Raw genomic sequence first — 14,155 nt, forward strand, 5'->3', positions numbered from 1 at the left:
TTGCTGGGCATCATGAACCTTTGTTGTTAGTATTTTAGAATTAGAACTAAAATGTTGCAATGCTGGTTTGTGTTGCATACTTGCGTGGTGTAAAACTGGTGTAACGGTATACTTATGCTGTGTTCAGTTTGCAAAATATATATTTAAAGTATTAAACGTAATCTAATTACAAAACAAGTTTTAGATTCTGTCTGGAAACCGTGAGATGAATATTTTGAGTCTAATTATCTGTCATTAGCATGTATTGGTTACTGTAGCACTTATGGCTAATTACATGCTAATTAGGTTCAAAAATTCGTCTCATGGTTTTCCCATAACTATGTAATTAATTTTAATATTCATATATATTTAATGGTTTATTTAGATGTCTAAATATTCGATGATATCTTTTAGAAAACTTTTGGAAACTAAACCGGGCCTAACCAATTCTGCAATTCTACCAAAAAAAATGCAATGCCAACTCGCAGCTGCAGTAGTAGTACACTAGTACTGGTTTGTGGAATTCCCTGGTTTGTGCGTTGCGTTGGGCCGTTGGAGGTTGGCTGTCTCCGGTTAACCGTACACGCGCGCATTGGGAGCGAAGACGCGTCGCACGCTGGAATTGACCGGGCGTGTTGCAAAAAGTGGCACACTGTTTCCTACCACTAGGAGTAGACTACTTTATAATTAGTATTTATATATTTAAATTATGTCTAAAAGGCGTATTATTGTACCGTTTATATTTAATGTCCGTCTTTAAAAAAATCATAATTAGTATTTTCATGGTTATTAAATGATAAAATATGAATTTTATTTTATGCATGTTTGTTTCATAATTTTGTAATAAAATTTTCTAAATAAGACGAACAATCAAATTTTTGACAAGAAATCCATAAATGCAGTTAAAATGGGATGGATGTAGTATATTTTTAGGGCTGGACGGAGATTAAGAAAATAGGTAGTAGTGATGAAAAGAATAGTATGATTGGTTGAAAAACAACGTAAATCGGAAAATTAAATAGAGAATGATTGCTTAAAATGATGAGTTATGTGGAGGAATAACTTTATTTTGAGATAAAAGACCAGGGATATAAATAACTTTATTTGAGACAGAGAGTACCGCCATATTGCAATGAACTCATTCGTTTTAGAGGAAAAATAAATGTTTTGGATTCCTAAAAGATACTTGTATGGTGTATAGTTCAGTTTGTAGAAATGAAGTGTTGAAAAATAAAAAGAATTTTTTTTCTTCCTACAAGTCACAGAGAAAAAAGGAGAAAATTTTCCATCCACTCTTATCTTTGAATTTTTTTATAAATTAATATATGCACGTATTTTTATTTTCTTTACTTTTTCCATCCCTATATTGAAATTTCTCCAAGCAGAAGAAGTCGTAAGTATTAATGTGTTTGATTCCATAATTTTCATTGATTACCCAGCAACAATAAGCTTAGAAAAGAAATCTAAATCATTTAAAATTCAAAACCCGATCAATGAAGTGACTAAAAGAGTGTATTTTGATTCAATCATAATATTTACTAAATAATTTAGAAAAACTTGTATTTTGATACAAATGGAGTATTTTGAATTCAAAATATACATAGTCTATAATAGTACCACAATACCTTCACTTTCACTAACACAAAAAAAGACTGTCACCTATATTCTTTCTTCCACTCTCACAAAGTTCAATATCATGGTTACTCGAAAATTATTTTTTTTGACAAACTAGCATATCGCACATGTGTTACAATGGAATTTTACTAAAAATATCATTATCATGTTATAAAAGTAAAGTTAATAAAAATAGTTTGATATATAGGTCCACTTATTTTCTTTTTAAAAAATATGAGGGATTGGTGGTGGGATAGGTGATGGATTTAGCACCATCACTACTCCTCTCTATAAAATATAGATAACGTGGAAAAGAACGAACTTTTTTGTGCTAGAGTTAGTAGAACAAATCACAATGTCTTCCATTTTGGACCTAATCATCCCCCACTCACAAAAATATTGAGGATGATTGTTTGGCCAAACGGCATATTTGCAAATACAAATAATTTATAAATAAAAAATATATATAAACATTAGTAAAAAAATCTTAAAATCAATTTTAAATTAAGGTTAAAAATTAAAATTTTGATTTATAAGTATAAGCAGAAAGGAAAAGAGCATGATAATTAATGTCGTCTCCATCATGTTTACGCCTGCCACATGTCTTATAACACACAAATACACAATGACAACCTTTGGGAGTCAAATTAGTGCTTTTTGTTGGCTTAGAGAAGAGTTCAACCCAATTCTTTATTATTGAACCGGTGGAGCACTTGATCTTCCTTCCCTTGTTAACAATAATTCCCTGCATCTGCATGATGTGCATCCTGCAATGGGCGGCGTGGCCAGCACTACGTAGATCTGGTCCCACAAATCAGCCACAGCCACTGCCACTGCAGGGACGCCACACTTGCTTGTCCAGGATCAATTGCTTTGATTAAATTAATTAAGCCATCTCATCGTATTCTCTTCTCGAGCATTCTCTTTAAAATTTATGCTCTTTCCACCGAATCAGCCTACGTGCATCAATTCTGCCCACACATTCTCTACTGGCACACTTGTCCCCAACTGGTATACACGACTGATTTTTATATCAACCCCATTCTTTTCTTACGATTACAGTCTGGGACTCTGGGTAAGCATAGGCTATAATAGAAAGAACCTGGTAAGAATTAATAAAGGTTCCTCCGTTGGGTTAAGCGACTTTATTAACATTTAAAGTTTTGGTTTTTAAAAATAATTTTAGGAGTGAATTATCACACACCATCAAAGAGAATCAGACAATGTAAGTGGCAAAAAAGAACCAACAGTTTGAATTTGAATTTAAAATTTAAAATCCGTGTTGGATCATAGTTCAACGACAGCCAAGCATACTCGAGTACACAACACCACGCAACAACCACAAACTTTACGAGCTATTTCCCTCCGTATTCTATTGTAGTTACATTTATAACTAAAAATTTTAAGTATAATTTATTTTTTTGCATATTTACATAATATTTTTGAATAAGATACATAGTTAAACACATAAAAAAATCAACGACGTCATCTATTAAAGAACAGATACTGAGCGAGTATTACCTAATAGAACTAGATATTCTGGATAATTAGTAGTATTACATATTCTGGAGTAGTGGTAAATAAACGACAGAAATAGTTCATAAATATCCACCGGCCGATGCTCAATCCACAAACTAAGTTTCTGAAGTATCCAGGATATAGTTCATAAATATACTATGCATAACTCAGAAACACTCAGATTTTTACAAACAACAGTCTAGCATCTTCGGGATGGCCTAGAAAAATTGAGTAAAACGTTTACAGTGGTATGAAATTCTACCGACAAATCAGGGTGAGGAATTTTGCGATATCGATATCCTACGGCTTTGTTAAAAAATTTTCTTGCCAAACTAACACTGCTTCGGTGGCAATCCGAGAGCTGAATTCCAAGAATTCCAATTTCATGCTACTCTATTCATATAACCTGCCAACCTCTCTTATGAGTATGGCTGTAATGGTGAGAGTTGTTTCCTGGTTCATTATTAGAGTTCTCTCCACCCGTAATAGTTTAGAGTTCATCATGGCCACTCTGGTTCAAAGACATGCCCTCAAGCTTCTGTTCCAATTCCTGTTACATTAGCACAGCTCTGTAAGTTCCGATCTATATTAAAAAGGGAAACAGAAGGCATCAACTGGAGGATGAGAAAGAACCTTCAGCTTCTCTTCAACGCAGAGCGCTGGAGTAGATAATACAGCCACATACCTGTCACATGAAATAAAATAGGCATGTAAGTTTAAAGAGTAATGTGCAGTTCCAGGAAACGTAGAAGCCGTATCTAGAGGCATCAACATACTCGCATCTGCTAGGTTCGTCGACGTCATTAATCTCATTACTCAACCCACATCTGAGTCTAACCTGTATCATAAGGTAAGCCATAAAAGCGGTTACATTCCAAGGCTTCCAAACAGAAACAGACAATGCATGTTAACATAACGGGCATGCTGGTGTGAAAAGAAGCACCTTCAAACTTCGGTCAGGGCCATTCCAGCATCTGTCTCCATTTGAAAATTGCATTAGTCTGTAGGATTCTTCAAATTTATCCCAGCGCCTGACAACAGAAGATTTTATGTTATCGCACAAGATAATTGCATAGCACTATTCTGAGAGTAATAAAGTATTGCTTAATATACATGCTTGTATGAAGCATGCAGAGAGTTAATGTTGAGGCTATGCAGTCAATTTATGGAGGATGGAATAAGCAAATCTAGAACTTCCATTCGATAAGCTCAGATAAAATCCTTAGAGCATCTCCAACAGTCTCTCTAAATTCAACTCTCCAAATGTCTATTTGGTCACTCTCTATTTCATTTGTCCATTCAAATTTAATTTTTACTACAACAGTCTCTCCATCCATCTCTCTATTCTGACTCAATGACACGCGTCAACCTCTATTTCGTCCTTCTACTCTCTCCTCTTTCTTTCTCGTCCTCTCTCTCCCCAATCTGGAGGACGGAGGCCAGAGCGGCGAGCGGAGGCCGGCAGAGGCGTGCGGGACGGCGGCGGCGAGGCAGAGGCCGGTGCGCGCCGCGTAGACCGACGGCGGCGGTGACGGAGGCGGGCGGCCTGCCATGGCGGACGGCACGCGCGGACCGTGCGGAGGTCGGCGGCGCGCGCGGGTGCGGAGGCCAGTGGCAGGCGCGAGGGCGGAGGCCGGCGGCAGGCGCGGGGGCGGAGGCCGGCGACGGACGCGGCGAGCTGACTGGACGCCGTGCATCGCCTCAGGAGCATTGCGAGTGCAAAGGTGGGAGGAGGAGAGAGAAGCCGTGGGGCACACTTTTGGCAAGTCTTTTTTAGATGGCCAAAGTTGGCCAGTGGCGGTTGGCCACTCTATTGGATTGCAACTTTGAGACTAAATCTCCAAATTTTAGCTTGGAGAGGCATTTGGCAAATCTGTTGGAGATGCTCTTATGCAGTATGTAAAACTAGTTGGTGGTCTGACTAGCCAAAACTGGGAAAGCCAGTTATTCTGAACTCTACGACTCTTTGCAAAGTGATCCAATACATCATTAGGAATAACTGAATGAGATATCTGCAGTGACAATAAGGAAAAATAGTAAATTTGAAAGGAGGCTAACAAACATACCCCAGGCTGGTGGTACTATGTCCTTCAACCTGTGAAGCTTTCTTGAATGGACATACCTTGTAAACATACCTACAAATAAGAATCCCAGCACACATACGATAGTAGTTAACCAAATACAGAACGGTAATGAAGGAAACAAATCATTGGAATATTTACAAAAAAAGATGTGAGGTTGGATGCCTATAAGCATACTTACTTGCCCTCCTTGCTTTCAAAGCACTGGTCATAAAAGTAATAGAACTCCTTCTCCTTACCTAATAAGAATTTATTCCTTCAATTAGTTTTGATATTTTACGCATTTCAAAGTGATGTATGAACTACACTGATACATCTGAGGAAGTCAAAATCTAGAATGGCTATTAACTCAATAATTCTTAACAATGCATTTTTCTACAGTAATGAACTAACGAAGGCTCAATGGTAAAATATACTTAAGGATTAGGTTTTTTTTTCAGAAGGTATTACTCCGTATGTAATGAAACACACTGCTGTCAATTGCCCACCACTGAAGACATTACTGCTCAAATTGGTGATGTTAATGACAGAAAAATAGGACATGTCTTGCCTGCGTAAGAGATGGCTTGATTTAGAAAAGCTCTTGTTCATTGTTTATGGTAAGGAGTACTTTCCTGCTAGTGCTTCTATTGACTTTGAGAGTATTTATTTGCCATTTTGAAGATAGAAATTTTCAGTCCACGACTTAGTAATCCAGTCTAGGTCAATTCATGCTGATTGCTATTCCTAAGTATCGTCAATTTTAACATTAAAAACCTCAACTAGATGACTTGAGCCGTATTCTCGCTGGTATAAGCATGTCAGTATATATACTTGCAATGCAGCCAAAACAGAATAAACAAGTGACTTGCGCATTCAATCACCAAGTTAACAAAGTTTCCATTGACTTACCAAAGTCATGTTTTAGCTTATCGGTAAGAGTGGATATCCTAGACTGAATTTTGGACAGCTTTGAGCTTGCATCATCATACTCCTTACGAACATGAGAAGCCTCTAAAAAGGAGACGCATAAGTTATACATCATCTCACATGATTTTGGAAGGATCATCACAAAAAGAATTAACCACATACCAGATAAATCAACAGGGGTCTTGAAAAAGTTGAATGCTTGTAAAACATTTTGTACAGTTTGCTGAATTTTGTCCAGCCATGATGCTTGCCCGGAGGCAGTTAAATCTGATAGAACAGAAAAGGAAAATCAATAGCCAAATGTAGGAAGACGTCAAAGGACAGAAACAATACTTAAGTTACATAAACCATATACCTGAATGGTCGTCACTTTTTTTATCATCATCAGACTTGTATGATTCAACATGCTCATCATGATCATCAGCATATTCATTGTCTGATTCATGCGAGAAGTCTTCATCATCATATTTATGTCTGTCATCCTCAATTTCTGAATGGTAACCGCTATAGTTGTCTTCTGCATGTTCTGATATATCAAATTCATCTTCATTTGTTCCTTCTGAAGGCTCTGGCATGTCATGCTCAGCTTCGTGCTCCTTTTTATCATCTTTACTGGCCTCACCAACCTTTTCTCCAGTCCATCGGGAAGCCACCAGGCGACCCAACTCCTCCCTTGATAAACCTTCTGTGTCAGCAGGAGTGGGTTCCTGAAAAATTAATCAGCCACATTTCTTCAACCCTTTCAGTGCATTGGAAACACCAATGAAAGATCAATGCTTGGACTGATACTTGTAATGTAATAATCCCTAAATAAGTTTTAACTTTCTTTAACTGATTATAATTGGGTATAAGGACAGCAATGATGTGCATCTACTAGCAAGTGCTGGTGCAATGCACGACTATTTTTTTTAGCAATAATGCATGACTGGTTGATTTTGCAGAGCTTATTAATTGGACAGACCTACAAAGATAGCTATTATCTCTACTACTACTGAAACTTGAAAACATTATATCTACTACTGTGAAAGCAGAGTCGTCCTCCTTCCACCCCCTCCCCCACCGCACAGGCATATTACTAGTTAAAAGGGAAATGGCTTGGTGCACAGCCGGGCCTGCATCCCCATTAGTATGATGGATCCAACATCTTCCAATGTTTCGAAATTCAGAAAAAAAAAACATGAATGTAATGTAATGCACATAAAATTATCTAAACCCGAAAAATTCAGTTTCAAAATGATTGCTCACATAGAGACCTAATGCCAGCTTGACTGGTTGTCCTTTTAATTTCGTGACACAGGACGAATTCGGAAGTGATGGTTTTGTATACTTGCTTAACTTTATGTGCACCATATAGTGCACACATGGTTTTGGTTGAACCTTTCAGTTTTAAACATTGCAAATGGTGAATTTGCTGATGGAAATGTTGATTCCCTTCACACAGAAACAATCACATACCAAAGAATAGATCAACAATATTGTAAACTTAGATTACAGTAACTGTCATTGAAATGCAAATGAATGGTCCATATCCCATCGTGTAGCTCAACTCACAACAGCCAATTAGCTTTGATGGCCGTTAGCTTGGCCTATTGGAGGGATGTCTACAAGGCGGAGCACTAAACAGCAGAGTTAATACACATTTAAGGAAGGTGTTTTAGGATGTAAGTTTTGAGTTGTAATAGATAAGTACACAATAGTTTTTAAAGCAGATTAAATACCTGGAGATTATATCACTAAATTTATCTCTACTGTTGATTCTAAAGAACAGGAAAAAATATCTATTAAAAGGGCTGAAAGAAGACTCAGATGCAAAGCGATCAGTACGGCACCTGCTCCTGGGTAGGTGCTGCAGGTATCTCCTTTGGTGGTGATTCATCACCATCTTCACCTTTGCTAATGTCATCTTGGTTCTCAGGAACATGCTGACATAGAAACCAAAATACATAACTAGAAAATTTCCTTAATGAATTATGTAGCATTTAGAATTGTGATATTATAATAATGGAATTAAATATACCTCCTCAGCAGATGACTGGCTTTCTGGTGTGTAATTTTCATGACTTGTAACATGTCCATCATGATGTGGATCTTCCTAAATACATCAGTAATAATAAAACAATATAAAGGAACTCTCTATTGCAGGTGGTTCAGTAAGTTCCTACAATTCTTAAGTGAGGATTAGTATGACATTGTTACCAAAGTGATGATCATTTTAGTGTTATTAATAAATGCACATTCCTGGTAAACCGTGATTAAAGCAACATTTATAAATTGCTTTGATGGAACATCCAGTCCATAGGATACATGGTGACCATCTGTTCTTGATACTCCCTCCATTCCCAAATGTAAGCATTTCTAGGTTGTCTAGCAAAGATTATGGTTGAGAAGAAAAGACTATAGTGATCCTCATTAAATGCGGAGTTGTTGGGAGTGGAGGTAGTTGAGGTAAGATGGCGAGAAATTTGAATGATAGGCATTCGATGCAGCAAGTAGTACTCTAGAAACACTTATATTGCGTACAAAAATTTGAATCCTACAAATGTTCATATTCAGGAACTCTGATGTTGGCAGTTAATGATTCAGATTGTCTAGCCGAAAAACCTACAATGAAGCCAACAGATTAAGATTTGAAGTGCCATTGAGAAACTAAGGATTGTGCACAATGACAACACAAAACCTATAATTTTCAGTAAACCATTCTTACAGAAAGCCACAAATTGGCTTTTCTTCGTACATATGTGAATCATTTTGACAAGTAAGTGCATTAAAACCATTGGAAGAATGGTGGTTCTCTCCCAAAGCATATGATTTTATGAGTACACGGCTGCATCATATTAGACATGCCAACATGCTAAAACCAATTTAACTCGGTTTATGATATTAATGGTGAGGAGGATGAGTTCATCAGATTAAGGTATTTATGGGAATCTAACGAATTTATAGAAAAAATGCTAACCTTGTTTTCATCTTCTTGCACGTCCACATGATTTTCGTGAGAATCTACCTCCTGAGAGACATCTGATACTTTCTTTTCATCAGCGGCTTGCTTTTCTGCTTCTTCTTTCATCCTCTTTTCTTCCTTTTCTTTTCTTAAGCGTTCCTCTTCCTCTGCCTTTTCAATCAATCTCTTTTGTTCTGCATAACATGACAACTCATAATTTAACATAAAAAACTATCCATAGGTAATTAGCAGCCTCAACAGCACTTGCCAACATAGCACTCTTGGTAAATGACTCAATATGAATTGTCACGAAGAGCGCACCTTTGAGCTTGTCAACAAGGCCTTGGAGTATTTTCTCTTCACCCTTCAATTTTGCTAGCTCTGCATCGTCTTTAGTAAATGCCACTTTTGCCTTTTGAACTTCCTGGTTACGAATAACGACTCCACTTTTATAAGTAGCTACTTTTTTCTTCAATTTCTCCCTTGCCACTTTACCAGCCTCCCAGCACGTATTCTTGCAAGTGACATTGCTATCATACTCATCACTCCCATCACAGCAATCTAAGAGGCAGCGACGAACACATATAGCTAATTAGATAAATATAAAGGAAATTGTGACGGGAGCGCTATGTTCATGGAATAAAAGCGCCTACCAGATTCCTACTCTCTAGCCTCACATTTGAGTAAATTTAGTAACAACAAGGAATGAAACATGGAACACCATCGATTATAAGCCTCTTACCACAGATACCATCATTCACCCGTGACGAGAAGATCGTGATAGGAGAATGGCCGGCATTCTGGCAGTAGAACTTCCCCTCCGGGCACGCCGATGTCCCTGCGCAGGAAAAGGAAAATTCAAACGCTGTGCTGCAGTAGATTCGAGCACAATGTCACAGCCACGGGAACCTAAACCAGCACGGGCCACTAAACCACCGACGCCTCCCTCCACCAGCAACCGCAGGGAGATCAAAGCTCCCCCACCAGCAAATCAAGCGAAAAAAAGGGGAAAAAGATAATCTTTTTTAAGGCGGCGAGAGGAAGGCAGCAAAACCTGGCTCGTCGGTGCCGTCGGGGCAGTCGCAGAAGTCGTCGTTGAGCTTGTCCCTGGTGAACCTGCCCGATCCGTCCCTGCACTTGATCACGCCGCCCCTGAAGTACGCCTCATCTGCACAAGGCCAATCCCCCAGCAGCGCCAAATCAAGAACCGCATCTACGCACACGCATCGCAAGATCCGGATGAGGAAAAGAAGAAGAAGGCAACGAACCTTGCGGCGGGATGCCGAGGGTGTCGAGCGGCGGCCTGGACGCCGCGGCGGCGGAGATCCAGAGGAGGAGGGCGGCGAGGAGGAGCGCGCGGTGGCTCATGGCCGCCGCGGGAGGCAGCAGGGGATGGGGTGGGGTGGGCGAGGCGACGGGCCGACGGCTTTCCCACGGAAACGGGAAAGTAGAGCAGCGGTGCCCCGCGTACTGTACCCGTCTACCGATGCCGTACTTGATTCCAGTAATAATAAATAATTTATGGTTACAATTTTATATACATATTTTTAGCGGTTTAAAACCAAATACTGAAAAATAAATTATAATAAAAAAATTTAAATCAACTTCAAATATAAATATAAGTTTTAATATTTTAAATTCTAATATATAAGTATAAGCGAAAGATGAGTGGTGTATACTTGCATTAATTTATTATAACGATTATAATTAGTAGGGTGATACAAACGAGTTATAAGAATATGGAAAAGGGAGGGACGGGAAAATGAGTTACATAGTTGAATATGATAAAAAAAACTGCACAAGAAGTGAGCTATGTACTCGTGTCATAGTGAGATCTACGGTGAATTATTGTATAAATCGATTATTAGATCAACTGTAAGATAATGTATTGCGTATTTGATGACATTGAGTTTTATATTTATATTTAATAGCTCATCTTATTTATCTTTTTAAATATGCAAAAATATAAGTGACGATTAAACTTTCTTTAGTAATAAATTAAATCGTAACTAAATTAATTAATAATTATATAACTTTTTAAATAAGGTGGACGGTCGAATATATATTTAAAAATTAATGGTGTTAAATAAAAAAAACCATTAAAGAGAGTAGGGAATCCGTAAAACAAGTGTAGGGGGAGAGTAGCAATTTTAGAGGTAACAGTTAGCCAAGTATAAAAAATACATGTAATTGTAATAGTTATAAACTTATACTGCAGTAACGCTGTCACCCATGGCTCCAAGCCGTTGCTTCACGAGAGGGAGGGGAAGAGAGAGTATAAAGTTGATGTGTTTTTTTACTCTCTTTTTTTTTATTTTTTACTGACATATACACCTCGCAAATTTCTATTATTTTCTGATAGAATTTTCGCATAAGCTTCATGTCGATGAGGTGGATGAAGTTAATGTGCCATGCTAGATAAGAGTGCTGAATGTAATACCATATAGTACAAATACAATTCGTGGAGGTAAAATGAGCTGGTTTTGGTAGCTAAAAGAGCACATAATAAGTTTTGTAGTTGAGTTAGCAAAATCAAACTCTCCATACTGTATGGGGAAAAGTCAAATAGACTTTTTTTTTTCTTTTCCTTACGTGAACCCACGAAGGCCATTCAGGCGGGCCTTCCCCCAAATTCATGACACAGATTAAGGCCTACCCAGCGGCCCGGCCAACTAATCCCTTCGCATCGCTCCAGAGTGGAAGTATTTTATCCGGTTTTTCTATTCGACGTTATTGATGAATCTATGTTTGATTATTTGTTATTGATAAAATTTATATAAGTATGTAATATTATAAGTCATTAGTAATAAGTTAAATCACAACATAATAATTAATAATAATATATTTTTTAGTAAAACGAATAATTAAATTTATATGCAAAAGTCAATGGCCTTAATGGAGTAGTTAAGTGAGCCTTCACCCAACTCATGGCGCAGATAAAGGGGCAAGTACAAAAAGGTGTCTATTAGCTGACTCTCTCAATCGCCACATAAACAAATTTGGTGACATGAAGGAGGAGGGAAGAAAAGAGAAAAACTGTTGTCATACATGGCAACGGCTTAGAGTCGACTCTTAGTATTTATTAAAAAAACTTTCTTGCATGGAAATATACAAAAAGGAAACTAGCTTAATAAAAAATATTTTATTGTATTAATGAAGAGACCACACCTGACTATATCTTTGTATGTATCATTTTAAAATAGACTCTTGTTATTAAATGGCTTAAGATAGAGCACATAATAAGCTCTACTGTTTAATATGCCCTAAATGTCTTCAGATTTCTAAAACTACGCAGCAGTGCAGCTAGCGAACAGATGATCACATATGTACACCAAAACGACTTCTCTATATATGCACGACTTTGACAAATATGAAATATAATTCTCTTTACTTTTTTTTCCTAACATAAAGGCTAACATGTGGGCCGTGGACTGTATAGTCATCGAGCCCACACGCAGAGTGAAGTTAGGTGAGAGGAAATTTGTCTAACAAATATGTACTACTCTAATTTTTAACAGATAACTTCGACAAATTTTGAACAGGATTACGTTTTAGATAATGTTTAATTTGATCTGTATACGACAGTTACATGCAATACCGTACCATACAACTGTGAGCAAAATTAATTAATTGTGTGATAATATAACTCAACAGCATGCGTTTGCCGCATGTGTGCTACTGCTATAAATATTGTACAGTCATATCAAGCTCGACCAGAGAGCTAGAGGCATCGTCACATCGATCAACGGTAGAGAGCTAGCTGCACGAATCTCAATGCGGGTTCCGCGGGTCGTGGCGGCTGTTGGCGCCAGAGCCCGGGTAGTCCTGCGTCGTCTGCATGTCCACCCGCCTCACCACCGTCTCCTCGTCGGCGACCGGCAGCTCTCCCTCCACTCCGGCCATCCCCGCCGCCGCCGCCGCCGCCTCCCTGGGAAGCAGCGACCTCCGGTAGCCGATGCCGCTGGTGGGAGCCGCCACCGCCGCCGCCGCTGCGAGGACGAGAAAACACAAGGCAAAGATGAGGAGCGTGGCCTCCGGCGAGAGGTCCGGCGAGCCGAAGAGCTCGATCAAGCCGTACAAACCGTGGACGAGGAAGACGCAGGAGAGGACGGCCAGCGCCGCCAGGACGAAGGGCACCGAGCACGCCTTCATCGTCCTCATCGGCGGCCGGCCCACCACCGCAAATCAACTAATGGAGATCGATCGAGTCCAACCCAAGCAGCACGAAGCAGAAGCTAGCTCAGCTACCTACCAATCTGACCTCTCTCTCTCTCTCTCTCTCTCTAAAACTCCTCGTTTTCCTAGCTAGAGCTTATGTGCAGTGACGACGAGCAGATCGACCGGTTGGTTGCCTTTATATAGCCGAAGAAATGGAATGGAATATATGGTTGCTGTGGCTAGGAAGCGGCCATAGTGAGCTAGATATATATGCAAGAAAGACGAGAGGTGGCGAGGAAGAAGAAGGGTCAACATCGATGGAGGTCAAACGAGCACACACACTCAAAACACTCCTACGTGTGTGTTAGAGTGGTACTCGTTTATGGTTTTCCAGCGAGCAAATAAAATACTCTCGTCTTTTCCAAAAATATAAAAACTCACGATTCAAATCATATCTCACAGTATAAAAAATTTCTAACGATATGTACGATGTCACTTATGTCGTCGATCATTCTTATCCATGTCTTTTTAATTCCATCACATATCACTTGTTCTCTCATGATTTTTTTAAACCTATATTTTAGAGCGGAGGAACGAAGAAGCAGGTCGTATTCAGCTCTCCATTTCTAATCCCAGATTTACTCATTTTTTTATACACGTTTTCCGAACGATTAAACGATGTATTATTTTTTGCGAAAATTTTCTATAGAAAAGTTGTTTTAAAAATTATATTAATCTATTTTATATTTTTAAATAATTAAATAACTATTATTTCCTCAGTTTCACGATGTAATACTTTCTAGTTTTGTTTAGATTCATATGGATGCTAATGAATTAGATATATATATATAAACTATATATGTCTATTAATTGATGAATTTAGATCAGACTAAAAACTCTTACAATATAAAATGAAGATAATAGTAATATACTAATATGTTTTTGCCCACTGGAT

The 14,155-nt window shown here is 38.4% G+C and overlaps 2 protein-coding genes across 2 annotated transcripts; both read right to left on the reverse strand.

Annotated features, from left to right (window-relative positions):
• Positions 1–3,130: 3,130 nt before the first annotated feature.
• Positions 3,131–10,462, reverse strand: LOC102704856 (glucosidase 2 subunit beta). The gene is made up of 16 exons (XM_006645702.3): positions 10,311–10,462; positions 10,097–10,210; positions 9,785–9,880; positions 9,364–9,603; positions 9,058–9,236; positions 8,119–8,193; positions 7,931–8,023; positions 6,457–6,808; positions 6,264–6,368; positions 6,084–6,185; positions 5,374–5,431; positions 5,178–5,246; positions 4,055–4,142; positions 3,888–3,949; positions 3,745–3,796; positions 3,131–3,661 (listed from the first exon to the last, which is right to left on the reverse strand). Exons 1-16 carry the CDS (start codon positions 10,408–10,410, stop codon positions 3,602–3,604), a joined length of 1,845 nt encoding a protein of 614 aa, XP_006645765.2. The 5' UTR covers positions 10,411–10,462; the 3' UTR covers positions 3,131–3,601.
• A 2,090-nt stretch (positions 10,463–12,552) lies between these two features.
• Positions 12,553–13,427, reverse strand: LOC102711473. The gene is made up of 2 exons (XM_040519816.1): positions 13,125–13,427; positions 12,553–13,031 (listed from the first exon to the last, which is right to left on the reverse strand). Exons 1-2 carry the CDS (start codon positions 13,201–13,203, stop codon positions 12,814–12,816), a joined length of 297 nt encoding a protein of 98 aa, XP_040375750.1. The 5' UTR covers positions 13,204–13,427; the 3' UTR covers positions 12,553–12,813.
• Positions 13,428–14,155: the final 728 nt, after the last annotated feature.

This window comes from Oryza brachyantha, chromosome 1 (assembly GCF_000231095.2).
Source record: "Oryza brachyantha chromosome 1, ObraRS2, whole genome shotgun sequence".
In the NCBI taxonomy this organism is placed as follows: domain Eukaryota; kingdom Viridiplantae; phylum Streptophyta; class Magnoliopsida; order Poales; family Poaceae; genus Oryza; species Oryza brachyantha.